The sequence below is a fragment of the Mycotypha africana genome (assembly GCF_025528875.1).
Source record: "Mycotypha africana strain NRRL 2978 chromosome Unknown BDF20scaffold_7, whole genome shotgun sequence".
NCBI classification, from domain to species: Eukaryota; Fungi; Mucoromycota; class Mucoromycetes; order Mucorales; family Mycotyphaceae; genus Mycotypha; species Mycotypha africana.
In genome coordinates this window covers 1,194,482-1,219,638 of record NW_026515731.1, presented here as the reverse complement: position 1 = coordinate 1,219,638, position 25,157 = coordinate 1,194,482, and the positions used below count along the sequence as shown (strand labels likewise).

The 25,157-nt window shown below is 38.2% G+C and overlaps 12 protein-coding genes across 12 annotated transcripts; 6 read left to right on the top strand and 6 right to left on the bottom strand.

Annotated features, from left to right (window-relative positions):
* Window positions 1-621: 621 nt before the first annotated feature.
* Window positions 622-2,039, bottom strand: BDF20DRAFT_836882 (uncharacterized protein; the record flags this gene model as incomplete). Its single annotated transcript, XM_053078994.1, has 2 exons — window positions 622-904; window positions 991-2,039. 2 exons carry the CDS (start codon window positions 2,037-2,039, stop codon window positions 622-624), a joined length of 1,332 nt encoding a protein of 443 aa, XP_052934968.1.
* A 328-nt stretch (window positions 2,040-2,367) lies between these two features.
* On the bottom strand, window positions 2,368-3,319 carry BDF20DRAFT_988964 (uncharacterized protein; the record flags this gene model as incomplete). The annotated part of the gene is made up of 3 exons (XM_053085286.1): window positions 3,067-3,319; window positions 2,604-2,879; window positions 2,368-2,475 (listed from the first exon to the last, which is right to left on the bottom strand). Exons 1-3 carry the CDS (start codon window positions 3,181-3,183, stop codon window positions 2,368-2,370), a joined length of 501 nt encoding a protein of 166 aa, XP_052934967.1. The 5' UTR covers window positions 3,184-3,319.
* Window positions 3,300-5,307, top strand: BDF20DRAFT_879017 (FAD dependent oxidoreductase). The gene is made up of 6 exons (XM_053081532.1): window positions 3,300-3,590; window positions 3,662-3,991; window positions 4,093-4,489; window positions 4,578-4,742; window positions 4,812-4,907; window positions 4,977-5,307. Exons 1-6 carry the CDS (start codon window positions 3,419-3,421, stop codon window positions 5,221-5,223), a joined length of 1,407 nt encoding a protein of 468 aa, XP_052934966.1. The 5' UTR covers window positions 3,300-3,418; the 3' UTR covers window positions 5,224-5,307.
* A 71-nt stretch (window positions 5,308-5,378) lies between these two features.
* On the bottom strand, window positions 5,379-6,728 carry BDF20DRAFT_879013 (Alpha/Beta hydrolase protein). Its single transcript, XM_053081531.1, has 4 exons — window positions 6,482-6,728; window positions 6,307-6,353; window positions 6,072-6,228; window positions 5,379-5,916 (listed from the first exon to the last, which is right to left on the bottom strand). The coding sequence occupies exons 1-4, from the start codon at window positions 6,683-6,685 to the stop codon at window positions 5,488-5,490; spliced, it is 837 nt and encodes a 278-aa protein (XP_052934965.1). The 5' UTR covers window positions 6,686-6,728; the 3' UTR covers window positions 5,379-5,487.
* A 586-nt stretch (window positions 6,729-7,314) lies between these two features.
* Window positions 7,315-8,899, bottom strand: BDF20DRAFT_822471 (GDP dissociation inhibitor; the record flags this gene model as incomplete). Its single annotated transcript, XM_053077700.1, has 4 exons — window positions 7,315-7,501; window positions 7,600-8,019; window positions 8,148-8,713; window positions 8,846-8,899. The coding sequence occupies 4 exons, from the start codon at window positions 8,897-8,899 to the stop codon at window positions 7,315-7,317; spliced, it is 1,227 nt and encodes a 408-aa protein (XP_052934964.1).
* Window positions 8,900-9,284: 385 nt separating this feature from the next.
* Window positions 9,285-10,937, top strand: BDF20DRAFT_879005 (uncharacterized protein). The gene is made up of 4 exons (XM_053081530.1): window positions 9,285-9,813; window positions 9,912-9,972; window positions 10,054-10,163; window positions 10,238-10,937. Exons 1-4 carry the CDS (start codon window positions 9,619-9,621, stop codon window positions 10,622-10,624), a joined length of 753 nt encoding a protein of 250 aa, XP_052934963.1. The 5' UTR covers window positions 9,285-9,618; the 3' UTR covers window positions 10,625-10,937.
* Window positions 10,849-12,366, top strand: BDF20DRAFT_609853 (Metallo-dependent phosphatase-like protein). The gene is made up of 3 exons (XM_053075868.1): window positions 10,849-11,270; window positions 11,347-12,131; window positions 12,201-12,366. The coding sequence occupies exons 1-2, from the start codon at window positions 11,073-11,075 to the stop codon at window positions 12,121-12,123; spliced, it is 975 nt and encodes a 324-aa protein (XP_052934962.1). The 5' UTR covers window positions 10,849-11,072; the 3' UTR covers window positions 12,124-12,131; window positions 12,201-12,366.
* Window positions 12,367-13,250: 884 nt separating this feature from the next.
* BDF20DRAFT_878993 (uncharacterized protein) lies at window positions 13,251-14,618 on the top strand. The gene is made up of 4 exons (XM_053081529.1): window positions 13,251-13,352; window positions 13,417-13,695; window positions 13,832-14,067; window positions 14,169-14,618. Exons 2-4 carry the CDS (start codon window positions 13,449-13,451, stop codon window positions 14,175-14,177), a joined length of 492 nt encoding a protein of 163 aa, XP_052934961.1. The 5' UTR covers window positions 13,251-13,352; window positions 13,417-13,448; the 3' UTR covers window positions 14,178-14,618.
* A 3,101-nt stretch (window positions 14,619-17,719) lies between these two features.
* BDF20DRAFT_878980 (uncharacterized protein) lies at window positions 17,720-18,323 on the top strand. Its single transcript, XM_053081528.1, has one exon. It carries the CDS (start codon window positions 18,006-18,008, stop codon window positions 18,234-18,236), a length of 231 nt encoding a protein of 76 aa, XP_052934960.1. The 5' UTR covers window positions 17,720-18,005; the 3' UTR covers window positions 18,237-18,323.
* Window positions 18,324-18,694: 371 nt separating this feature from the next.
* Window positions 18,695-19,500, bottom strand: BDF20DRAFT_878971 (uncharacterized protein). The gene is made up of 3 exons (XM_053081527.1): window positions 19,295-19,500; window positions 19,085-19,213; window positions 18,695-19,007 (listed from the first exon to the last, which is right to left on the bottom strand). The coding sequence occupies exons 1-2, from the start codon at window positions 19,409-19,411 to the stop codon at window positions 19,115-19,117; spliced, it is 216 nt and encodes a 71-aa protein (XP_052934959.1). The 5' UTR covers window positions 19,412-19,500; the 3' UTR covers window positions 18,695-19,007; window positions 19,085-19,114.
* A 200-nt stretch (window positions 19,501-19,700) lies between these two features.
* On the bottom strand, window positions 19,701-21,078 carry BDF20DRAFT_878967 (uncharacterized protein). The gene is made up of 8 exons (XM_053081526.1): window positions 21,056-21,078; window positions 20,916-20,957; window positions 20,791-20,824; window positions 20,650-20,723; window positions 20,478-20,561; window positions 20,271-20,412; window positions 20,150-20,197; window positions 19,701-20,055 (listed from the first exon to the last, which is right to left on the bottom strand). Exons 4-8 carry the CDS (start codon window positions 20,716-20,718, stop codon window positions 19,946-19,948), a joined length of 453 nt encoding a protein of 150 aa, XP_052934958.1. The 5' UTR covers window positions 20,719-20,723; window positions 20,791-20,824; window positions 20,916-20,957; window positions 21,056-21,078; the 3' UTR covers window positions 19,701-19,945.
* On the top strand, window positions 20,974-25,043 carry BDF20DRAFT_822629 (Fusaric acid resistance protein-like-domain-containing protein; the record flags this gene model as incomplete). Its single annotated transcript, XM_053077720.1, has 4 exons — window positions 20,974-21,282; window positions 21,568-22,745; window positions 22,842-23,862; window positions 23,949-25,043. The coding sequence occupies 4 exons, from the start codon at window positions 20,974-20,976 to the stop codon at window positions 25,041-25,043; spliced, it is 3,603 nt and encodes a 1,200-aa protein (XP_052934957.1).
* Between the last annotated feature and the right edge of the window lie 114 nt (window positions 25,044-25,157).

Below are 25,157 nucleotides of genomic sequence, written 5' to 3'. Positions count from 1 at the left end.
TTTTTTTTGAAACACAGCCTTTAAAGTATTCTCTCACCGCAAGGATATTAAAAGTTTAAAAGACGTTGGAACGGCTTAGCAAACAAAGTCATTGGTTAAAGTAGCCTCTCGAATCTACTTTGGATAAATTTATTTCGAGAGAAACAAGAAGGGTTGTTCTTCTGCACTTTTAATACACCCCTGAAGGCTTGCTTTACGCTGGATAATAAAGGTCGTGCTAATAGGTTCGATTATAGTTTTCAAATGATTATCATCATTCCTATTTTGTGATTTTCGTCTGTCTATTATTCTTTTTCAAAAAACTTAAAATTCTGCAAAATAACAAACAACACACCGAAACATGAGAAAACTTCATCAGTTTAAATGCATATTAGCCTCTGAGTAGTGTATTCATGCGTGCAAGGAGTTGGGGGTGGGCGAAAGAAGAAGGTATCGGACCTTGTGCATGATAGATAGTAATGATGTTGGTGATGTAAATCATATGCAATGTGTGCGATAATGAAATTGATCCATGTGACGTGACAAAAAGGGGTTTGTGTATGCTTTCTTTATGCTTATGATAATGAGGTTATATTGATGTATAGTGGGTTTTCTAGTGTTACATTGAGAGTAAAGTCATCTTTATATAGCAAAATATGAATAGGAAGGTGCTGCAGTAGCTGCGGTATGAGCACCAGCAGTACTAGCAGTAATACCGTTGTCAATTTCCATATATAACGGTGAATTGAAGGGCATACAACCTTCGAAAACCGCTTCAGATACTAGAGTGCTCCAAGTATCCATTGTATTAGCATCGTTTTCCAACAAGTGATTTGTCAGTCGCCGTAAACTGTTCCAGACGAGTGATAAGAAAGCAGCTGATGCTGAAGATTCAAGCCCGCTACCAGGATGATGAATAGGGATGCTATGCATTTATCAAAATAAAGATTACATAAGAAATCAAAGAATGGCGAGATAATGATTCATTTTTTATCATTTATAGATTGTTACCTATCAAGATTCTTCCGTCTTCTTGAGGTGTTGTTATATTTTCGATACTTACTGCCACTGCTGCTGCTGACTATACTAATACTTGTACGAGCATTCTTTTTATTACTTAGAATTTCGTAACGATTCATTGTTCGTATTGCATTTGTATGGGTGACAGTGACTGTGGTGGTACGATTATTTGCATCTGACAAAAATGTGGCATCTTTCAAACACTCATCTGATAGCATTCCTAGTGTTAATTCTTGCGAGCCCATACCAGCCGTTGTAGGTTGAAAATGGGGTATTTCATCCAGTGCATTCTGGTTGTCATCTTGTAATGCAGCTGCTCGTGAGTTAGCAGTAGTTGTAGCGGACAGCACAAATGAAGGTGGTTTGATTCCACCATACGGCTTTGTTATATCTATAAAGCTCTTTTTCTCTTTACGACTACCTCCTCCTCCTGCCTCTGAAGAGTCATATTCATCTTCCGTAAAATAAAATTGCAATCTGTTGACTGCTCTTGTGAACTCGTTCTGTGAGGATGAACTACTTCCTCCACTGTCGTCGGCCTCATCATCCTCGGATGCTATGACACTTGCACTAGTGATGGTGTTTAGATCAGAGTAATCGTCTATGAGAAATGTTCCTGTTCCGTCATGAGATGGCAAGAATGTAGTAGAAGTTGTAGCATTAAATCCATTATTATCTAAATCGGAATAGCTTTCTAACTCTTGTTCTTCTTCCGTATCTGATATTGCAATACGATGACGATGATATGAGGCAGAGTCAACTGTTTCGGAGGAAGGCGATAGCTGGGCTGATTCTGAACTCTTTGTGGAGAAGGTGGTTGCAGTAGGTGATGAAGATGAAGGTAAAGCTGAGCTTATAACATGCCAATCCGTATCAGAGTCCGCTGATGGAAGCAGAAGGTGGCGACGATGATGGGCTGGTTGCACTGAAGACGATAACTCAGTAGCACTGAGGCTATCGGAAAAATCTTCGGACGACAATGAAGCTGTGTTATTTAAAGATCGATAAGCTGGTTTTCTTTGCTGCTGTGCAAATGCCATTTTACAAAAAGTGAGAAGAGGAAGTAAAAGAAAGGAAAAGAAAAAGAGATTAGAAAAAAGGATCAAAAAGGTATCGAAGAAAAAGAACGAAAATGAGAGATAACAGATAGGGAAGTGTGATTTTACCAATTTCTTTAAAAAAAAAAAGAAAAAAAAAAACAGAATCAATGCTTTAGCGCTGATTGGGAGTTTTTCGATCCTGCACTCATACTAAATTATTACTGATTAGCAAAAGATACAACACTTCATTGTTTGCTTAATCGTGGAACACACAACATATCACTTGCTGCTTGCAGGAGATTAAGTAGGTATATGAATACAGAACGATTCATGCCACTCCAGCTTGTAATGTACAAAAGATCCCGTGAATCATTTTGATGTCACTCAAAAATGGCACAAACATTTCTGATTTTGTCGAAATTTGGCAGCAAACAAACTACACAGCTGCAATAGCCAAATCAAAATAGTTACTGGGCACCTTCAAATAAACTGTCAACTTTTCCTTTGGATATACCGTAGACCAAGAGGGACAACTATATCATAAAGAGATCTCCAACCACAAACCCTACATCGCATTATACCGTCTAGCAGCCCGTTTTTGTATGCATCATTTGCTAAATCCTTTTTTCGACATATGTAGAGTGCTCTTTGCACGCGTAACAGGTGTTTGTTATAAGTTGTTACTAGTTCATCTACCTTTCCCTGCCACTGTATTGTTGGCAGAATATATGCTACTGTAGAATTGACGTATATGATGCTGAGGGCATGTCGTTCCGACACTGTATGTAATTTTACTCTCAATGAAAGCTGAACTGTTGCAATTGCAGCATCGTCGCAGGACTTTTTTTGTTTATTTTTTCTTTAGGAAATGAATCGTCAAGATACTGTCGTAAATGTCTCTTCAATATAACATATATATACAAGATGTTCGTCTTTTTCATAGTGATTCGTTGAGTTTTTACTCCTCATGTTCTGCAAAAGATATATTGAGGCACAACTGTAATTCAAAATTAATGTTCAGTCTAACCTGACCCAACCATGGCCTCTCAAGAATGCCGCTGTGTAACTCTTGTGCTTCTCTATCCTTCGCAGACGGCGGGAAAATTGAGACTTCCATAGCTCGGTGAATGGCTTCGTTAACCATAGAAAATTAATTGTCAAATAGAAAATGAAGTTGATCTGATAATCTATATCTTTAGCTTTAGTTTTTCAGAAAATAGGAAAACTAATTAGCAAGAGATTTCCATCTTACTAGATAGTTTTTCTTTTTTTTCTGTTCCTTATTTTTTTTTTTATTTTTTTTTTTATCTTTTTGGCATTATAGTTATCAACCATATCATTCATTGCTTGCTAGAATAGCTTTCCATTAAAATACGAATATGACTGTAACAGCAGATAGATATACACCTCCTTCACCTGGATCAAAAATTATTGTGGTTGGCGGCGGCTGTTTCGGTCTATCAACTGCTTATGCTCTTGCTTTGAAAAAGCAATATCAGATCACTGTTTTTGATAGACAACCAATTCCAAGTCCCGATGCTGCCTCGACAGGTAAAGCGAAAATGAATGGAACTGTTTGTATAATAGAAACAGTCGAATACTTACTTGTATCTATACTATAGATATCAATAAAATTGTACGCATGGACTATGCTAATGATACACTGTATATGCATTTGGCAGTGGAGGCCTTTGGATTGTGGGATCAATGGAATAAAGAAAGAGCTAAGAAAAATTTAGAACCTGTATTTCATCAGAACGGCGTTTTATTATTGAGCGGTAAAGACAAACTCTCAGACTTTGAAAGGAATTCAATTCGCAATATTCGTGAGGCTGGATATGGTCATTTTATAGAAGAGTACAAATGTCCAGAGGAGATTATAGAGAGATTTCCCGCCTTTGAAAAGGCTGTCAAGAAGGGTTATAACACAGGCTATTTGAACAAAGCCGGAGGTAATGTAACTGAACGATAAATGAACACTTGCTCAGGCGAGGATGGGTCTGAAGTGGTTATACATGAGGATACTAAAGTAGAACAACCCTATGACACTTAGGATGGTGTAACTCGTCGGAGGCTGTGAAGCACATTTATAATAAATGTATTGAAGAAGGCGTTCAATTTGTTATAGGAGAACAAAAAGGGTGTCTGGATAAAGTGCACTGCGATACAAAAAATCCTAATACAGTGGTGGGCATAAAGACAAAAGATGGGCAAACACACTATGGTGATCTAGTGCTGCTAACCACAGGATCATGGACAGCTGGACTCGTGGATATGCATAACCAGGTTGTTGCAACAGGTCAACAAGTTATTCATTTTCAACCACCTGAGAACCTTCGTCGGTTATGGGAAAAACTTCCTGTATGGTTAGGAGATATATCAAACACAGGGTTTTATGGATTCCCTTGCAATGCTGATGGAAAGTTGAAGGTGGGAAGACATCATAGCGGGTAGGAGCTCAAATTGAATTCGTAATCATATTGCCATTGTGAACGAGCCTAACGTTTGTATGTTTTGCTTTTTTTTCAACAATAAAAGGTATCTACATCCTCGGGTAGAGGATCAAGTTTCGGTACCTCGGACACAAGTAACAAACGCAACAGATACCATCCCTATTTCTACTCTACGTGAATTTCGTGAGTTTTTGGATCACTTTTTACCCGAAACGACAAATCTTGATATAACGTTTGCGAGAATGTGCTGGTAAATAATACTATATGATAACCTGAAAGATCTAGATCAAGCACAATTTCTAACCATATTGAAATGAAGGTATTCTGACTCTATCGATGGGGATTTTGTTATTGGACCACATCCTCAATTCAAAAATATGATTGTTGCATGTGGCGATTCTGGACACGCAATGAAGTAAGCTTATACGCCTTTCTACATCCTTCGTATCACCTTTGTCCGACTCACATTACTGTCTTTTCATAGGTTTATTCCTGTCATTGGTTTCAAAATAAGAGAAATAGTGGAAGGTAGAGATACCGAATATAGCCATGCATGGGCTTGGAGAAATATGGACGCAAAAGATACAAAACTAGACGGCATTCGTGCCGACTCATTACTTCAAAGAGTGGTTCTATGTGAACCTAATAATGACGAAGCAAGAATGGCAACTGAAGGTGAATTCAAGGCACACTATTTCAGTTCACTAGCTCCACAAAAATCCAAACTGTAACCATCATAAACTTTACTTGGATATCACTGGTTGATATTCTCTTTAGCATCGATACGCTTTTTAATAAAACTCAACATACTAGGCTTCCAATCCTTTTGATTTAGAAAAAAAAAAAAAAAAAAAAAAAAAAACTAAACAAACGGGAAAAAAAAGGAGCAGTGTTTTTAAAATTGAATGGAAAGATTCAAACAAATAATTTAATTACCCTATTTGTTCCTTCAATAAGGTAGCAAAAAGTTTTTATAAAACATTATGTCCGTGTAATTACAAAGAAGAGGCAGGAGCGTTAAAGCACTCAGTATAGAAATCAGCGGTCAATCGGATGGCTTCATTAGCTCTTTGGGCATTCAATTTGTCATTGTAGTCACCACGAGCAGCACAGAAACCATGTTGCATATCGTCAAAACGTACATGCTTACATTGCTTGCCAAATGGCTTCTTGTATAGAACCTCCATGTACTCAGTCATATCGGGTTCATCTTTGGATGGTATAGCGAGGATAGGGGCACCGGCTTTTTCAGCATCCTTAACATCAACAAAAGAAGGATGAATCAAAGAGGCACCAACAAAGAAAGGATTGAGAGAAGTTAACTGAACAGCGATCTTGGCGCCCCAGCAGAAGCCTACCAAGGTGCAAGCATCTACACCAGCTTCCTTCAAATACTTTTCAGAACGTTGAATATCGGGGGTAACCTAAGTTTGTAAGAACCAACATGACTATGAGTAAATACTTTTTCTAGCCAAGTCTATTAACGAAGACGGTTTATCTGAATATACATCCACCGTTTTTCTTTTGCCTTTATTCCACACTGTTTAGCAAAAACCATTCAAACGCTATTATTACTTACAACTTCGAGTGTGCCCACTCTATCAAGCCATGCCATAAGTTCTTTGCCTTTGCCTAGCAATTCCATAGTGGCATAATCACCATGTAACAAGTCAGGCATAATAACCCTCCATTTGCAAGACTTTGCCAAAATATCGCAGAACTGGTAGGCGTTAGGACTACCAAGATAATTAAAAAGTTAGAAAATTCAATGCCTCCACAAGTATGCAAAATCTGTGACATTTCAATAACTTTACTGGTAACCAAAGATATCGTAGATAACTAAGACAGCTTTTTTGGCATCCTAAATGATCAATAATTGAAAGACTTTGTCAGTACCACAGTATCTCATCTCGCAAACGCGTGTTTGCAATGTTTTGATCTGTTAGAATTTTGTTGCCGCCTCGACCCTTTAACCAATCTTTCACTTACTTTGGGGCCAACTGTATAGATATCAAGACCATCATATTTCTCCATTTCACCCGTCTTTTCATAGTCGGAAACAACAGGAGGAAGTTCGCAGCAAGCTTTAGAATAAGAGGCCATTCTGGTTATCTTTCTTTTTTTTTCCACGCAAAGAATCGCAAAAAGAGAAAATAAATCCTTAAGAGAAATCTCCAAAGTATTTATAATCATCCGGAGATTCCATAACCCGCCCCCGACTGGAACTATAAAATTGCATGGAAGAAAGTTAAAACATGAGTGACGTTCAATGAGCCGTTTTTATTTTTTGCTCTAAAAAGAAAGTTCAAGAAGACTAGAGTTTTTTGAACGAAGTTCTCAACGATTTCTTTTCGCTTCAGATAAATAAGTAGAATGCGTTAACTGTATTCTGGGCAAAAACTACAATTATTTCATGACTGATGGAAAGAAATTGATGAGGTCGCTGTGGAGTTGTATTGCTCAAGAGAAGTGAGTATTTCGGAGAATATATTTTCTCCAAGTTCAGAAGATGGAAAAATGGAGAAGTTGATTATACTAAACTTCAAGAGATAACAAGCATCGGCCTGAGAATATCGTACAATGTATAAACATATTGCAAGAAAACCGGTTCCGCATATTTTACCATAAATTACGTAAACTAAAGGTAGATGTAAAATGACATCAGTTCTAACAGGCGAAAATTTAGATGAACAAGCTCCATCAGAATGAATATTATAGAAGTCATGTATTAATTTATTAGACTTGAAAGAATATGGAAAATTAAAAAAGCAAATGCCTGTATGTTGAAATTATTTGGACATTGATCAGGTCCTTGGCTAAGCTTATTGTGCTTCTTGAGCGGGCTTCTTCTTGAATTCCAAAGGTCCACCAGTGATACGACGCCAGATATCGTGAACATCGTCACATACAGTTTCAAAATGGGATGTAGCATCGTAAGAACGAGAAACATATACATGATCCTGCTTACCGTCATCAACAGGGACTTCTAATGGTGACTCCGAAATAAACCTAAGGGATATTTGGAAGAGAATGTTAGTTTTTCCTTAATCTTGCTCTCTACTCTTTTTTATTCTAGATCTATAGCCATAAGGTCTACTACTACTTACTTTTCTTTGATATCACCCAAAAGCTTCAAACCTGGAATGATTTCTTCAGTAGGGTTAGAAGTTTCAACGATGGTGGACACAATAGCCAAGTAATGGCCCTTAGCAGCAACCATATGTGCATCACTGACGCAGGCAATGTAGATATCGTGCTTACGTCCCACTTGGCTTTGAGGAATAACAATTTGACAAGAGTCGCTGTTATTAGTACTGGGAATAGGGTGATCTAAAATACAAATAGCACGAACGACGGAACCGACTTTTTTGACTTTGGAAGTGGCGTAAGAAGGGTCACAGATGACCATCTTGGTTTTGGCAACGCCTTCGCTTGTCTGCACACCCGTAACCTCTCCTTGTTCGTTATAGAGGATTTCCTTAACATCGGTATTCAACATGTAGGTACCACCATAAACTGCAGAAAGTCTATAGATCGCAAAAAAGTGTTTAGCAAGGTTGTCAATAAAGGGGCAAAGCAAAGCCTCGTGCGTTTTGCTTATGCTGCTTGAACCATCCTCCCTTTCTTTATTTCTTTGTTTAGATGCTATTCTTACCTAGCAAAAGCTTGAGGCAAGTCACCAAGACCGTATAAAGGATAGATATAGGGTGATTTACCATAACGAAGTACTGAAGCAGCATACAATCTGACCTTTTCGACGGTATCACGGGCTGGTTGGTTAAGATAAGAATCATCCAAATGCAAAGCCATAGCGTGGCCAATGAATTCTTGGGTTCCTTTGTCCAAACCGAACTTTTTATACATTTCGGCTACTGTATTACGATCAATATCGATACTTTGATGTGTTTTGGGATCGTTATCCTTATAAGCTTCACACCATTGAAGGAAATTCTTCAAACGACGCTTTTCGAAAAAGCCGATCAAGGAGGAAGAGATAGCTTCGGCAGCGTTGGATGGAACTTTGCTGACTTTGCCGTTACTGAAAACATAGGAGCCAGCAATCTGTTTAAGTTCAAGGTATTTTGTAACGTCGGTGTGCGTTAAGAAACGAACAATCTCGCCATTGGCCATCATAAACTTGGGAATCAAGTCAATATTCCAATCACGATCGTGACCTAAGCTTTCAGGAGGTTTCTCTCCAGATCTGAACTTGCTGTAAAACTGTTGTTTTTTTGTGAGATGGCAATACAAGTTGAGAAAAGGTGTTCGAATGTCAAAAATAAAAGTGATGAGCAGAAAATTCAATGAGCTTCTTCCCTCTGTACATAGACAAATGTATTACCAATACTTTACTTGTGTTAAATTCAAAGAGGCAGATTCACCACCATAATAATCATTTCGATCCATATGAAGAACCTTCTTGCCCTCAACAGAAAGAAGGCCTGACAAAATACATTCGGTCAAACCAGTACCTAAAACAACAACGTCGTAATCTTCCTCCTAAATAAAGAAAACATAAGAATTTTATAGTATAAGTAACATAGTTGAAAACATTGTATGTTCCTGTGATAACAATTCGCCGTTACCATAATAAAAGATGTTTATACAAGTGAATTTGGAAAGAAAGGAGCAAAGAAGTTGGGAAACAGCATTTGAAATTTAAATGACGTGTTCGTGCCACCAGTGTGATCCCAACCAATTAGAGCAGCTTGATTTAATGAGTTAAAGCACTGTGTCCAGGCATTTTAAATAAAAAAGCTGATTGCATGAATTTTTTCTATCCACCCAACCCTTTCTATATTGGTCTTCAAAGCGCTTGATACACGATTCAAATCAAAGTAGAGTAGCAGTAATACATCATAGAACCGTCCAAATATAAGTAGTGATTCGTCCAAACGAAGCTTATAAGTATAAAATGTTAGGAACGTGCATTTTCAATTATAGGGCCAGTTTTTTTCGGTGTCAGTTAAAAAGCAACTGGGCTGTGAAATTTTTCGTAATTTTTCAATTTTTTCTTCTTTCTCTTCTTTCTCTCTTATTTTACTCATAATACCAGCTTTTTCGACCACTTTTGGTTTTGGTTTATTCGCCAAGAAAAACTCAAGAATACATTATACAGCACAAAAATGACAACGGAAGCAAAAGAGAATTTTGTTCGAGTGGTGTCTTTTGATACTATGACAGATAAAGACTTGCCAAATTATTCATTCACATTAAGAGGGAAATCGCCAGGATATAAACGTACAAGGCGTTCAAGAACATTTATGGTCGCAACAGACTTGGCCAATTATAGTGAATACGCCCTCGCATGGGCAAATGATGTAAAGTATTACGGACCTTGATGACGTTTTATGAATGGCTCGATTTGCTGTGAAGAAAAAGGTAAAATATTGAATTACGTGTATTGTTCGTTTTTTAGGAAATTATGGATGATGGAGACGAGCTCATTGTATTAAGGGTAGTTACAGTTGATATGAATGGTAAATATAACGGTGCACCCGGGGGGGAATGAAAAAGAGAAAAAATGTAGTATGTTGGAGGGTAACCGATTGTTTGAATAGACAAAAAAGGTGACATCACTAGTCTGTTAGAACATGAAGCAAAACAATCAAGAGAAAAAGCAAACCAAGTAATGGAACGGATTATGAAGAAGAGTGAAGAGGATAAAAAGGTTGATTTTGCTTAAACAAAATTATAAAAGAGAGTTGATAGCATGTTGAAACTGACACATCTCATGTCTATCAGATTAGAGTCATCATTGAATTTGTAATCGGCAAGGTTCAAGAGACTATTCAGCATATGATTTCAATGTATCAGCCCTCACTGTTGATTGTTGGAACGAGAGGACTTTCCGAGTTCAAAGGCATGTTACTCAACAGCGTTTCGAAATACTGCCTTCAACATTCACCTGTCCCTGTAGCAGTTGTACGACCAGAGGATAAGCTCAAAAAGACTTCAGGATTGAAAGGATTAATGAAAATCAGTAGCAATACCAGTGATGAAGATCAGGAAGAGGATCAAGCCAGTAGTAATAATAGTACTGTTAATAGCAGCAATGTAGATAAAAAGTTCGGCAAATTAAGTATCACTGGTGGCTGGATTTCTCGTACACGCTCTACTTCACCAAGTTAACTTTATAATGTACCGAAATCATCGTTTTCCAACGAAAAAAAATAAAGCATTCATTAAACAAATGACAGCGAAACTTATATCTTTAGTAACTGCCACTGATGCTATGTGCTTTCCTCTTACAGTGCGTATATCAACTCAATTAGCAGAGATGGAATTATTTGTAGACAATACCAACTTTACAGGGTTGTTTAGTAAACAGAATTATTCAGCTGCTGGTAATGGATCAGCACAAATATACGGTTTCACCGCTGGCTTTATAATTTTCTGATGATCTTCGTTGCCATTTTTAGCCATGTCTTTTTGTTTCTGAATAGGCCTATAAAGACAACTTTGATGAAAATTGCTCACTGTCCCAATCCTCCCGCCCCCAAAAAATAAGATATTCTGATGAGATGGATTATTGCCAATACCCTTTTCTTTGTCTTGATATTCTAACCTGTAAAAGTAGATGCTTCTTTATACCAATCTATTGCTGTCATTTTTGACCCTAGTAACAGCAACTGTAACAAATGTGGGAAACAGACGGATAGTCGCTTTGGGCGATTTGCATGGCGATTTACCAAACACACTAGAAATCTTAAAGTTTGCAAAACTCATTGATAAGGAACACCATTGGATTGGTGGCGACGCTATTTTTGTTCAGACTGTAAGGTTCCATATATTTAACACAATATAAAAAGGGGGAATGATAAGCTTAGTACGCATATTTGGCTGTGTTTCAGGGCGACGTTGTAGATAGAGGACCAGATACTATTAAGCTTTACCGACTCTTGCAAGACCTCCGAGAAGAAGCTCCCTACCAAGGCGGCCTTGTTATTCCGTTACTCGGTAACCATGAGATTATGAACCTCATTGGTGATTGGCGCTATGTTCGCGAGAGCGATGTCGCAACATTTGGTAGTGTCGAAGCTCGACGAAAAGCGTTTGCAGCCGATGGATTTATCGGCGAATACCTAATCACACTCAACATGACTGCCAAAGTAGGATCCACTGTGTTCTGTCATGGAGGTATTACACCCTATTACAGCGAATTCGGCCTTGACTGGATTAACGACCGAACGCATGAGAGTATTGTGACTTATATGGAGTCGAGAGGACGTCACGGTAACGAGGATGGAATTTACAGTGGATCAGGTCCAACTTGGTACAGAGGTTATGCATTGGATGATGAACAAGAAGCATGTGATTTGATAGACGATGCTTTAGACTTTCTTCAAGCAAACCGTATGGTAATGGGCCATACTGTTCAACGAGATGGAATTATTCGCACAAGATGTGGAGGAAAAATTGTATTGATTGACGTTGGAATTTCAAAAGCGTATGGAGGCTATCGGGGAGCGTTGGAAATTCAAGGAAACGATGTATATGCATTATATCCGAACCGTAAAGTAAAGTTACCCTCACCAGCGCCTTTTATTACTTCATCGTCAGATCAAAAATTAGAAGCCATTCCTATAGATACCACTATAAAAGAACCGATCAGACATGACGAATTGTAAATATAAATGTATTTGATACAAAAGCATTCGTTGTATATTAGAAAAATAGCATTAAGGCAGCGAAACTTTTTCTATAGCAAGCAACAACTATTTCTAAGTCGTCGAAGTTCTACTTAGTTATGGCTCGGTTATGAAACTTACTTCAAAAACGTAATATTAAATTGTATATTCTAAAGACAAATGAATGTAAATACTGTCATATATTGAGCATGTGTCATCATCAAACAAATAATATAAGCATTTTAGGATTATCAACGAGCCATCAATAATATACTGATAAAAACTAAAATACGCTTTTCATAAAAATGTTTAAGAGATCAACAAAAGGTCAAGCTTCACCCTAACCCTAACCCTACCCTAACCCTATGTTACTATGTTACTATGGTGGGCTCCGCCCACTGCGACCCGAACACACGGCTAAGCTAAACTACTTTCCAGTACATTGCTTAATTGTTTAGTTCTTGATATGACACCAACTATAGAAAATAGAAAGTTAGCCAAATGCAAGTTACAGTCTATTGGTCTTACACCAATTTATACTAATGAGACAGGTGCAATGGAACCGACGGCAATTGCAGCTACTTTACAGGAAAAGAATCCATTTAAATACAAAGCATATGATGATTCTCCCCAGTCCAGTCCTGTCAAGAGATGTATAAATCATAACGTTCTTTCATATTCCGGAATATATTCTAATTCATATTTTTCTGTTTATGTGATTATCAAGCATTTGATCAGTTATCGTCTTCATCCGGTAAATTAATTGACAGATCATAATGAAGTAACTCAATTTAAAAATTAAACACTTTCTTTCTTTTAATTAGAGTCTGTGGTATTTCCATACCTCCTATAATATATAAAGACGAATTAGACACACTTTTAAGCATTTGACTCGTTATTATGATCATAGAATCATAATAACACTTGTTCACGTCATCTTGTATTTCTAAAGATGCGCATATAAAATGCTGCATTATTACTGGTTGAGAAATTCAGGTACAAGTATTTAACTCCTTTTTTTTAATGTTTCTCTTTCCTTTCCTTATTTCTTTTGTTGTCAAATACAAACATTCAGTTTGCCATGAACGCTCTCTTCTCTGATTTTCAGTGTATAATAAAAGGACTAAAGGAGACTCATTTCACCTTACAGTTTATATCAAAGTTATAAGTCGCGTTCACTAAACATAAAACAACTACAAATATCACAGAGTCAACCGACGATTACAAAGGTAATATTAGACATACTTATCAACGTTGTATCATCGTATGAAAAGACTTCCTTTTATATCGTAGTTGGCATCACGAAGGAGTACATCCTTGACGTTATGAGGGTTTCTCTCTTATTAAAAGACCCTCATGATAATGAGAAGTATGAACTGGTCTTCCTTACGAATGAAGCCATTTGGAAACTTCTAAAAGAGGAGATAAGTGAATTTGATGGTGCGTGCACCTCCACACAGCTTGCTAGGTGGATAGCTAATGATGGAAGTTGGGACCAGTTGGAAAGAGAAGTAATTGATAATACCCGTGTTAGAGGTAGGCACTTGTACCTCCTCAGAAGTCAATACAGAAGTATGCATTACAATTTGATAAGTCTCTCTCAAATTCGAAAAGAATTTACAGCTCAATCAAATATGGTGCTAGAGTTTTCAAATTGAGAGATCTATATGTAATTCTTACTTACCGTCTAAAAAATTGTTTATTTTAGCAGCTGCTATTGACAACGTGGAGAATGTCAACTCATACAAGGCGTTTGCACATGTGGATGCTGAGAGGTGGATGATTGTGGGCTATGCCAGAAAGTCCATATCAAAGGAAGATGACACCGCCCGATGTCGCCTATTGAATTTAATGATCACAAAACTCCGGACAAAGCTGTTTTGTGGCAAGGTATTCGTTTCGCCTTTTTCCAATGCAGATGCGAATTTGAAAAAAGAGACAAAAGTGCGGAAGTTTCTAAATTTGTGAAATCACTGAAATGTGATGGCACAATGGAAGGTAGCCCGATTCTAAAACCATTTATTTTTCTATGAGTTATTAATCAGATTATGTAAGATTTGTTGATATATTTATCATCCGAGATAAGGATGATCCGCTTGGTAGCCATTGACTATGCTGGGCTTACTACCAACGTGGAAGACTTGCGATCACTTGTGAGGTAAAATAAACGAACAGATTTACCTTAACCGTGTCTTTAATTATCATCAATGCTCCCTGTAGTAAGCACAAGTGTATCAAAGAAATTGTCATTGACAGAGGCCATTGTGTCGAGGTCATTACACGAAAACAACTTATAAAAGATGACCAGATTCTCCAGTTGTTCCGCTGTCGTGTCAAGGCAGTCAATCGTTCAAAGTAAAGCATACTGTCAATAAATATTAATGCTAGTAAAATTCACTATCTTATAAACTACATCAAAATCATATCATTGCTTCACTTTTAACAGAATCGATTGTTAATTATAAATGATGCTTTACTTTTGATCTTAAATTTGCTTCTCGATATTTTCAGTTGGTAGAAGGCAACAAGTAGTGTGTTTCAAAAAAATTGTCAAGGCTGACTTCCATTTCCTAGTGATAAGAAGCCGTACTTGATCAAAAGTTGGTACCCTAGTAAACTATTGTTTAAATTGAGTCAACCATTCGAAAACTCATTGTGAATAGATGATTTAAAAAGAGTTGGTTCAAAACGTCTCAAAAGGTTCCTGTGTTGTCTCTGAAAAGAAACTATAGTGAAGTTTTTTTTGTTTGTTTTTTTTGTTAGATTATTTCAATGAAAACTAATAAATCAGACACACATTGCTGAGGGGTGGGACGTGGAAAGGAGAAGATAATTTCTGTGGTGGTTAATTAATCTAAGGCTGCGGCTTCCTGCAAGAGCTGCGAGGAAGACAGGTTCAGGGAAATAACATTGTGTGCTTTACTAACGACGATGGGGGGGATGTTATGAAACGGAATGGCATGAAATATCATTCGAGAGAATGATGCCTATATTGCCCAGTGGATACTGAAGCAGACGGTGAAAAATCGAGATTGTTCAGACGAAGAAAGTGATGGTGGCGGGTGTAAACCTTAGAGCGGAGCAGATGCTTTGAGGATCAAAGCAGAATGACGGGAAATATATCGCGAGGCCTTTCTTGCCATATCTGCCAGCGGTGAGGACAGCCGGTTGTGAAATGGCCGAACGTATCGGTGTCATGACTACAAAGCTTGCAGGTGGCAGATGAAACTACCCCTACAGCTAGTAAGACGGATAAGCATGGATTTTTTCAAAATGGTGCGATAGCCTAGGTCCCGAGCCGAAAGATAACAAAGGAATGTAATGACCGTCTACCTAGTTGGCTACGTCAAATGTAGCCCATATAAATATCGCGTTTAAATCTATCTATTTGTTCGGCAGTGTTTTGATCTGCTTATCTACTTTACTTGTTTTATCTGTTCTTTAACATAATCTGCATTCTACTTTTAATAAATCTTATCATAAGTGTTAATTCTGTTGCAACTTCTCTGTTCAGAGTAGTTTTAAAATCACATCTAGTCTCGTTCTGGGCAAGGATCTTTCAATTTAATTACTAGATCACTGCCATTACAGGAAGAGATTAGAGCAGGTTGAACATCCGTCTGGGAACTACCCCTATTCCGGATGCCTGTTGTATTTGTGTGTTATGCTAAAGCCTAAATGTTTAAGCCGAATAATGACGCCTAAAGGCACTGTTGGCCAATTGTCGTAGTAGTAATGTTTTCAATGCCGTATCTGGGTCGTCGGTAGCTATTGAAGAGTTTGCCCGCGATCTATTGATATAGGGGTAAAGTTGCACTGTCGAATCTGTGAGTAATTGGCCATAGAGGTGTGAAAGCAACCGCGGTTTCATATCACATTCTCCTGGTCATTTTAATATTAGGCGGTTGGTGGACCGTTCATGGATGAAAAAGTGTTTGCGAGCATCTTGGGATGGCGTTCTAGCTAGTGGGACTCCGATAAGCTTGTAAACAAAGAATGTAGAGGGAAGAGTAACAAGTTCCCTTGTGGAATATCCTCCAAAGGGAGGGTAACATACAAATGATCGAAGGCTGTGAACACAATCGGTATAACCGATGTTGGGTGACTAAGATTAGGAGTTCGATGAATATCGCAAAAGAAGGGAAATATGGGAATAGTAAATGTGATGGCCATCAGCCGAAAATGGTGTTGAAGGGGTACTTCAACTGGAGAAGGGTGTGGTGACAATAACATTATTAACCATTTCATTTGCAGTATTAAATGTTGTACCGCAATGGATAACAAACCAGTTCCTCCTAAGTGTTTGGGCATGAGCAGGCAAGCATTGGAAACCAGTGGGAACTTTTCCCGCCATACAATAATGCTAAGTAAGGATATCATAGGCCGTCATTTCCAGGGCTGCCCTGTGTAGGGGACCGTTTGAGAAATGGCGTAACTCTTCTATTGTGACGGATGATAGTAAGTTTTCGGATTCCAATGAATCGACTCTAGCTAAAAAGTGGAAGCCATCCAAATATGCCTGAATCTATTCAGGCACCACTGGCTGAGCGGTGTACAATATTTGGTAGAATTCTTTGACAAGCTGCTGCATAACATTTTGATCCGTGATCACTGCATTGGCTTGAACGGATATTTCTTGGAGGACGCCGGCCATGTATTGTTGTGTGCTTTTCGTTGATGTAGTTTTTCAGGTATAAGGCTGATTTCTCGCCATGTTCCCTCCATCGAACTCCGGATTTCAAAGCTGCTAAATCTGTGAGGTCCTAAAGTAGTTTATAAGTTTTGCCCATCAGCGAAGGTAATTTCTGCAAGAACTGACGCAGGTGGTTTGGACCGTAATAGGCGGTTGCGTTTGTTTCTCTAGTTGTGTTAGTGTTTTTGTCGCCAATAGAAGTTCTTTGTTCCATACGTTTTTGCTGTTTCTTGGGTTACTTGCTTTATTTTTCCCATTGGGCCTTGATAATGTGTGACATTGCTTTAGTAGAGAATGTCGTAACTATAACTGAAGTGCCCTTCCATGACCATGGTGGTCTCATTTTGATATGAAATCCTGAGTCGTCTATAAAAAAAGTTCGCAAGAAAGCCCTATTTGTTTTACTTTATTCTTCAACCCATGCTTTTCTAATTTTTCCGTAAAGACGCAACTGCATCACTCATTCGAGCACGATACTCGTCGTAAAAGTTGATGAAACGGACCTTGTGCTCTTCGTGAGGTTGGACTTATCTTTCTGTTCGTTTCGTTTGTATTTCCAGAATGTTCTAATCTTTATCCTCTTTTGTATTGCTCTTCGGCAATTCCACCTTTTTAGTCTTCCAGACCTTGCAGCGTTGAAATATGACGAAAAAAACAAACAAAAAAAACCATCCACTGGAAGTGAATAAGTCGCTCTTCGACACTGTTTTCACTGCAATACGTCTCAAGGATTTATATAAAATGTGAACAAGGTGACATTGTAATAGTGCGACAAACAATGACAAGCAGATTTTTTAAATGCAACAGCCCAAATCAAAGAAGAGAGACATTTTTTGATCCGGAAATACTATTCACCAGTCATATGAGGTAACAGCACCGACTCTTGCTTTAATTTTCCCATCTCTTTATATTAAATTTGTTATAAAAAGCTAACCTACTTTTTTGTTCTTCTTTTCGTTTTTGATAGCGTCAGAAGATCTATACAAACTATTGATACTTATATCACTTCTGTCTATTCCTGAACATCACATTATGACCAGATCTAGAAGAGAATCCATTTATAGCCATCGTCATGAACGACACGTCGCCAGGTAAACCGTATCGTGCCTACTGAGAACAACTTTTCATGCATAGCCTGTTTCTTATGTTCATTTAATATAGAAATGGCCAATCTGAATTACGCTATGGCATGAAAAAGATGGGTGCAGGCATTGGCAATTGGGGCGTCTTAGGAGACGAGTTGCCCAACGTTGAAGATATCGCTCGTGCTCAAGTAGAAGCACCTTATCAACAATATAAAGGAACCAAGCTTAACCTTGTGGATCGGGAGACCTTCAATACTATGCGATCATCTTCTTCCGCTACTTCTACTCCTACTGATGAGCACGAGTCTTTCCCTCTTGAACAAGCCTCTACTTAAGAAACAGCCATACTGTTTAACCGAAAGTTTATCATGCTAAAATCAATTTTTACATCTCATATCTCACTTCAGTCTTTCCTTTTTTTTTATCTTAATGTGGTAGGAGTTGTAGCTTTTTCAATCACTAGCACATAATTCTATGCTCATGGTCATTCCACAATTTACTTTCTTACTATTTATTCATCATTACTGTTAGGCAGAAAAAAAAAATATTGCATAAATAAATGAAACGCTCATGTATCCTAAGCAATTACATCCTCTTATTGCTGTTGGTTTACTGTCGTTTCTTCTAATTTCAATGATAGCTTTTCTTCCATAAGCTGATCATATTTCTCCTCTAATGCCCGCAATTCATGAAGTCTATTCACTTGCTGTATTAATTGTTCAGTAGCTTTTCCACCAAATAAAAACGTTAGTACTAGAGCACGCTCTAACAATTATTACAGTGGAAAGTTTACCTGACTTGAAATGCTCCTGTGAAGTACGTAAAGACGGAGATACGAAGAGACCAAACCAATATAACGGGTCGCCATTCTTTTTGATCTTTTTCGTGGCTTTCTTTTCATCCATTTCTATCTCTTCCTTAGGATCGTCACTGTTCGCTGTGGCTACAGTTGCCGTTGAATTCTTGTCATCACTAACACCATTTGCCAACTGTGAATTCTTCTCCTTCTCTGGTATATGTTTGATGTTGCGTCTTCTTAAACCTTCCTTTTCGGTATCTCCTTCTTGTTCTTTACTTTTTGCTGAGGATTGATCAGCAGGCAAGTGCTTTAGAGTCAATTTATCGTCAATATCTATTTCACTTTCAATTTGGTGGTTTAATGCTCCCTTTCTCGTTTGTTCACCTTTTATCGTTGCTCTTTGCGTCCAATAACTCACACTTGTAACGCTGCTTTCATACGCTCATCATACGAATATTGAGAAATTCGATGCGATCCCATAGTATATTTGGCATGCGCTAAATCCATGAATCCCTAATCGGCAATTGTAAAGCAGTTCAAACAAAGCACTTCGCAAATCGAACTTAATCTTTGGCTTGGGAGCTTTTTTCTTACTTGTTGTAACTGATTTGCGGCTTCTTTCCAAGTTTGTGTATATTCATACAGTTTCGCGAAATATGTAATTGTCACAACGTCTAGTTCTTCGCAGATGACCTCATACTTTGAATGCATTCTGAATGTCGTTGTTTAGTTTCAAAAATGTGTATTATTCAAGGAAAACTGGAAAATAAGGGATCAGCTTTCTTTTGAAAACTAAAACACCTCTCTTTTTCATCAGAAGAAAAAAATAAATAAATAAATTAGATAACAGTATTTCAAAAAACTAATTTAACTTATACGTTATCCGATAATAAGAATTAACCATTACAATTCGCTTTGTTATAAGAATAATAAATTATTACAGATCAAAAAGGTATCAAAATGTATAAATATTAAATACGATCGAGGTCAACTCGTCGAAATTACTTCTTTTGTTTATCTTTTCTCTTGGACTTCTGTTGCTTCATTACTTTCGTGCTCCTCTTCTTCTTCTTCTTCTTCTTCTTCTGCTTCCTCATCTTCATCAAAATCAGCACCACCGTCTTCGTCTCTGTTAGATCGCTTTATAACAAAATAATGTGTGATTTGTAACCCAATAATACCTATTGAATGGTCGAATTTAATGATGATCCAAGAAATTCAGTTTAGCAGAAAACTAGTTGCTATTTATGTACCTGTAATGGCTAGCACGATAATAAAGTGGGCTGCTGCAATATTCTTCAAGGCGGCTGTGATAATCTTAATGTCATTGTCAGATTCGTTGGCAAGCAGAATAGCTATTGTTGTAGAAGTTGAGAATCCATTGGAGATATAAGCATACATCCTATCTATATTTTCTGGAGGCTCTTGTCTCCTCTGTTTCTATAATACCTGGTTTAACTGATGTGGCGTGTGTAAACGCTCCAAAGAATAGTAACACTACGTAATACAGAATATATTCCTAGGTCATCAACAAAAATTAGAGAAACGATTTGCTTCCACATTCTCCTACCAATAGAAGCACCGTCAAACAGTAAGCTCCCATCTGTCATAGCAAATATTCCTGTAGCAAAACCAGCTGCTGCAATAAGCAAGTTTATGATGGGTACAAATTTTATAATAGTTGGAATTTGTAATTGATTTGCATAATACACCTTATTGCCGAAGAATTTACGTCAGTAACAATCTAACGTTCAAGTTTTATTACTTGTATGCTTACAACTGCTCGTTCTATCGCATGAGGATGCTCGTCTGGATTTGTCCATAGCAGATAATAATCAAATGCCCAATCCGACCAATACGTCTGAAAAATTAGGGAATATAAATTTTTTATGCAAGAGGACATTCGTTTGAGATCAAGGCATTTCGGATCTTTAGAAAATTAGCTTTACCCCATAAGCAAAAAAGCAAGAGCATAATATCAGTGCTATTTTAACAGTTTGTAGATAGTCTGCGTCCATGAAGTCTATGTGAAGAATAAGAAGTAAAGAAACGAGGAATTCTAAAAGTATGAGATCAAATAAAATAGTTACAGTAACTTAAAAGGCAGGTGATAGTGAAAGCACACTGCTTACAAAACAGTTACATTACCAAAATGACATAATTTTCAGTTTTTTGCTTTTTTTTTTCCGTTTTTCTTTTACAAAAAGCCATTCACCTTTTTGTTCTTTTTTTCTATTTAACCTCTCTAACCAGTTATCTATAGAGGAAAATCAATGAATGATTCTTCTACCGCCGATAGGCGTCCGTATAACGCGGCACCTATCATAGGTTCACCTGTATCAGATCCGGGCTCACCTGCACTTTCAACCTCTCCGACAAACTATTTTTTTGAGCGAAGTCAATCACTAGATGCGTTGCAACAAGATTACTTCGGCCACCATGAGCTGGGCAGATCACCATCAACATTCAGTGAGGTCGAAGTCATATTAGACGATGGTACAACACAGAAAAGAACTGTATCTTTATCGACGCAACCAGACGAGGATAATGAGCAATCGCAGACACGGATACATCGTGAAGACGTAAACGAAGACAATGGAAACCCACATAAAATACACAATAGCGGCCTTCATCCAAGCCAACATGCAGGGAGAAGCAGAAAAAGGTAATGTGTTTCAGTAGACGAATTAAAATGCTAGGTTATCAATACTATTTATGTATGTAAAGTTAAAGATAAGAATCTTAACTTTATTTGTTCGGTGATTAGTTTCTTAAATGATGACAGTAATGATACAACGCCTTTACTTAAATCACGCCCAGAGAACTATCTAAGCGTAGGATATCAACCGCACCAAAACAATGATCAGTATCCTCAACAAAGTGACGATGGAACGCAATCTTCTTCTGCATCATCCTCCTCTGAAGATAATGATTCAGATGAGCCATTTTTTCCTGCCAAAACAAATGCAATGAATAGGAGCAACGCTTCGTACAAGAGAAAAGCATATCATCTTGTAGAAGACGATCATTCTTATAGCAATTGGTGGAGTCGTATGCTTGTTATTTTACACAATCTTTTCGCATTTGAATTTACACCTCGGCAGCGTCTCGTGCTCAAGTGTAGTTTTGCATACTTTACGGCTTCACTTTTCACCTTTATACCCGCTTTGAACGCTTTCATTGGCAATAATCGAACCTCCAGTCACCTTGTTGCAACTGCGACTGTCTTCTTCAATCCTGCCAAAACTCTCGGTGGCATGGTCGAAGCAGCCGCTTATGGGTGGGGTTATGTTACCTTTGCTGTCTTTATATGCTTAGGTTCTATGATTACCACTGATTATTTCGTAGATCGAGGATATTTCAACGTCGCTCATTTGATTTCTCTCCTCTTCTGGCTATCAGGCGCTACATTTGTGATTGCTTTCCTGAAAGCGCACTGGAATAAACCGCCTGTTGCAACTGCCTCTAGTCTTTGTTTCATAACCATATTTATTATTGTTGTTCGCGAAGGTTCTGTGAATCGAGGTGATTTTGACACTACACGTATCCAGCAAATCACCACAGCTGTGGCCATGGGCACAGTTATCACTGTTGCCTCTTGTATCCTCTTTTGGCCAGTCTCGGCGGCAAAGAAGCTGAAAAAGGATCTGAATACTACTCTCAGCTCTTATAGTGTTTTATTAAAGTTATTAACAAAAACCTTCTTGTTAGATAATGATTTACCTGAGTTCAAAGCCAACCGTACTTTACAATCTGCTATTGAATCACATCAAGCCAGTTTCACCTCTCTTCAAAAGTCATTAAAGGAAGCCAAATTGGAAAGGTTTTGGAATAGTAGCATCAGAGCCAAAGCCGATGAGTACGATCAAGTAATCCATAGTATGCAGCGCTTGGCTCAGCACATGGGCGGTCTGCGCAGTAGCTGTGGCATCCAATTCGAAATCATGGGAAGCGAAGCGACAAAGAAGTTTAAAGAATTGGCACGCGAAAAGAAAAAGAAGAAACAAAGCCAAATAAATCTGTTCTCAACGGCATCCGGGGCATTGTTTGGCTCTTCAAAAACTGGCATCCATCGAGCCTACGGTCATGGACGCGGGGATATGCCACCATCGTTCGCGCCTAATTCCACCTTTGGCGATAGTAATAATTGGAATGTACGAGCTGGTTATCGTCGTCGAAAGCTGCAAGAAGAAATGCGTCGACAACGATCGTTTTTCAGTAGGTCTGACGAGCATTTGAACCATATTTTGAAAACGAGATCCACCACGGCCATTCCCACTACGTCCTCTTACGCTCGTGGTAAAACTCGACAAAACAACTATCACGATGCAGAGGGAGCTTCGTTGGTCAAATATATTCAGACCATACGACCCTCTGTCAAGTCATTCGCTTATACATGTAAACAGACACTATATCACTTACAAAACGATTTTGCAGCAACTACATCTGTTATCGAGAAACTTCTGCCCCGTTGGAGCTGTAAAGGTCAAAGACCGTCATTGTCAGTGTTAAAAGATAACTTGGAAAAAGCGATTATCTTGTTTGAAAACGCTCAAAAACAGGCAGTTAAAAAACTTTACTTATCGCGTATGGACTACATTTCATCCATGCGCAACGCGGACGGCAAACTTCATAATCCAGAATCTGAAGCCATTGGTTGTGTACTCGGTGAAGAAGTTATTTTGGTTTATTTTTTCTTATTCAACATGACAGAATTTGCCAGAGAACTGATCAGTCTTGTAAGTGCCGTGAAAAAACTCAATGAGGCAGGACAGAAGAAAGTACATTTATGGACCTGGATGGTCAGTTCCATCAAATCAAAATGGACATCAAAGAAGTCTCAACAACAAGAGGGCGACGGTGTCCATATGAATGATAAAAATAAGAACCAAACGCACCCAAAACGTCATCGCCACCATCTCATGTCTTCTTTTATACCCAATGAGCGTAATATGATGAACACTTTACACACACCTTTACCCAAAACAAATTGGAGAAGATTCTTTATTGGTGTTTGGCAATTATTTTCTTTATTCAAACTACAGAAAATGCGTTACGCTATCAAAGCCATGATAGCCACTATTATCTTGGCGATACCGGCATTTTATGAGCCTACGCAAGATTGGTTTCGTACTTATCGAATGGAATGGGCTTTAATTACGGTAATTAAATCTGCAGAACAACATTGTATATTATGTTTTATTGATTTGCAATCCGTTTCTTTTCTTCAACACTTAACGGGTCAAAGCTCATGGTGGTGATGACCCCTACTGTTGGAGGAACCAATATTGTAGCCATTTATCGTATCTTCTCAACCATTCTTGGCTGTTATGTTGCCATGGCATTTTATATGCTATTCCCTGCCAACATGTATGTGCTTCCACTTTTGACATGGCTCTTTTCGATACCCAACTTTTATCTTATTCTTAATCATAAGCATGGTAAATTCGGTCAGTTTACGCTGTTGGCTTACAACCTCGTCATGCTGAACAAATATAATGACCGCGACACAAACGAAGTAGCTGTATGGCTCCTTGCTACTCAACGTTGTTTCGCTATTCTGGTCGGCGTTGTGTTCGGGTTAGTTGCAACGGCCTATGTTTGGCCATATGAAGCTCGTACTGAGCTTCGTAAAGGACTTTCTGACTTTTTGTTACGTCTCAGTTGGCTTTACCAAAGATTGGTTTCTATCTACGCTGACTATCCTCTAAACCACAAGAAGAGCAGTGATGAACCAGGGCAACAACAACAACAACAGAACGTTATCGACAGCAATACTCATGCCTCAGAGACACAACAGGTCGCAGTTGAAGCACAGCGCCGCCTTGCCACTCAAACCTTTATGGATTTGGAACTAGGTTTACAACGTACATTACTCGATTTGCAAGCGTTACTTTCTCAGACACCCAATGAGCCACGCCTTAAAGGCCCCTTCCCTGTTGACACATATCGTACCATGCTTTCTTCCTGTCAAAATATTTTGGATCGCTTTTTGTCAATGCGTACAGTGATGTTGAAAGAAGCTTGGTATGATGAAGTGCAACATGATTTCATGACACCTGTTGCTCATGAACGTAAAGAAATGGTTGGTAACGTGCTATTGTATCTTTATTTGCTGGCATCTGCTTTGAGATTGAAGACACCTATGCCTCCTTATTTCCCACCTGCACGTAAAGCTTGGAAGGCTTTATTGGATCAGTTGGTGGAGATGCCAATTGCAAAGTCCAAGCGGATCTTGGAAAAAGATAATGCTTATGTATTTTACTATTGTTATGTAACGTTGATGGAAGATATTATTCGTGAATTGGATAAGGTAAGTTATAGACACATGTTATATTTTTAACCTTGAGATGCGATCATACTAATGCCTTTTTACCTGGCGATATTACAGTTGGGTGATAGCATGACAAAACTTTTCGGTTCACTCATTCCTCAGGATCAATGGGAAACGTTATTT

Coding starts and splice junctions, on each gene's coding strand:
- BDF20DRAFT_609853 (XM_053075868.1), top strand. CDS start 11,073: ATGCTTCTTTATACCAATCTATTGCTGTCATTTTTGACCCTAGTAACA. Junction 11,271..11,346: donor ACGCTATTTTTGTTCAGACT/GTAAGGTTCCAT, acceptor GCTGTGTTTCAG/GGCGACGTTGTAGATAGAGG.
- BDF20DRAFT_878971 (XM_053081527.1), bottom strand. CDS start 19,411: ATGCATTCAAAGTATGAGGTCATCTGCGAAGAACTAGACGTTGTGACA. Junction 19,214..19,294: donor CCGCAAATCAGTTACAACAA/GTAAGAAAAAAG, acceptor ATTGCCGATTAG/GGATTCATGGATTTAGCGCA.
- BDF20DRAFT_879005 (XM_053081530.1), top strand. CDS start 9,619: ATGACAACGGAAGCAAAAGAGAATTTTGTTCGAGTGGTGTCTTTTGAT. Junction 9,973..10,053: donor AGTTACAGTTGATATGAATG/GTAAATATAACG, acceptor TTGTTTGAATAG/ACAAAAAAGGTGACATCACT. Junction 10,164..10,237: donor AGAGTGAAGAGGATAAAAAG/GTTGATTTTGCT, acceptor CATGTCTATCAG/ATTAGAGTCATCATTGAATT.
- BDF20DRAFT_878980 (XM_053081528.1), top strand. CDS start 18,006: ATGAAAAAGATGGGTGCAGGCATTGGCAATTGGGGCGTCTTAGGAGAC.
- BDF20DRAFT_879017 (XM_053081532.1), top strand. CDS start 3,419: ATGACTGTAACAGCAGATAGATATACACCTCCTTCACCTGGATCAAAA. Junction 4,743..4,811: donor ACGTTTGCGAGAATGTGCTG/GTAAATAATACT, acceptor ATTGAAATGAAG/GTATTCTGACTCTATCGATG. Junction 4,908..4,976: donor GATTCTGGACACGCAATGAA/GTAAGCTTATAC, acceptor GTCTTTTCATAG/GTTTATTCCTGTCATTGGTT.
- BDF20DRAFT_879013 (XM_053081531.1), bottom strand. CDS start 6,685: ATGATTATAAATACTTTGGAGATTTCTCTTAAGGATTTATTTTCTCTT. Junction 6,354..6,481: donor TCTATACAGTTGGCCCCAAA/GTAAGTGAAAGA, acceptor TTGATCATTTAG/GATGCCAAAAAAGCTGTCTT. Junction 6,229..6,306: donor TACGATATCTTTGGTTACCA/GTAAAGTTATTG, acceptor TTATCTTGGTAG/TCCTAACGCCTACCAGTTCT.
- BDF20DRAFT_878993 (XM_053081529.1), top strand. CDS start 13,449: ATGAGGGTTTCTCTCTTATTAAAAGACCCTCATGATAATGAGAAGTAT. Junction 13,696..13,831: donor CCTCAGAAGTCAATACAGAA/GTATGCATTACA, acceptor TGTTTATTTTAG/CAGCTGCTATTGACAACGTG.
- BDF20DRAFT_878967 (XM_053081526.1), bottom strand. CDS start 20,718: ATGGACGCAGACTATCTACAAACTGTTAAAATAGCACTGATATTATGC. Junction 20,198..20,270: donor GTTTGACGGTGCTTCTATTG/GTAGGAGAATGT, acceptor TGTATTACGTAG/TGTTACTATTCTTTGGAGCG. Junction 20,056..20,149: donor CGCCACATCAGTTAAACCAG/GTATTATAGAAA, acceptor CTACAACAATAG/CTATTCTGCTTGCCAACGAA.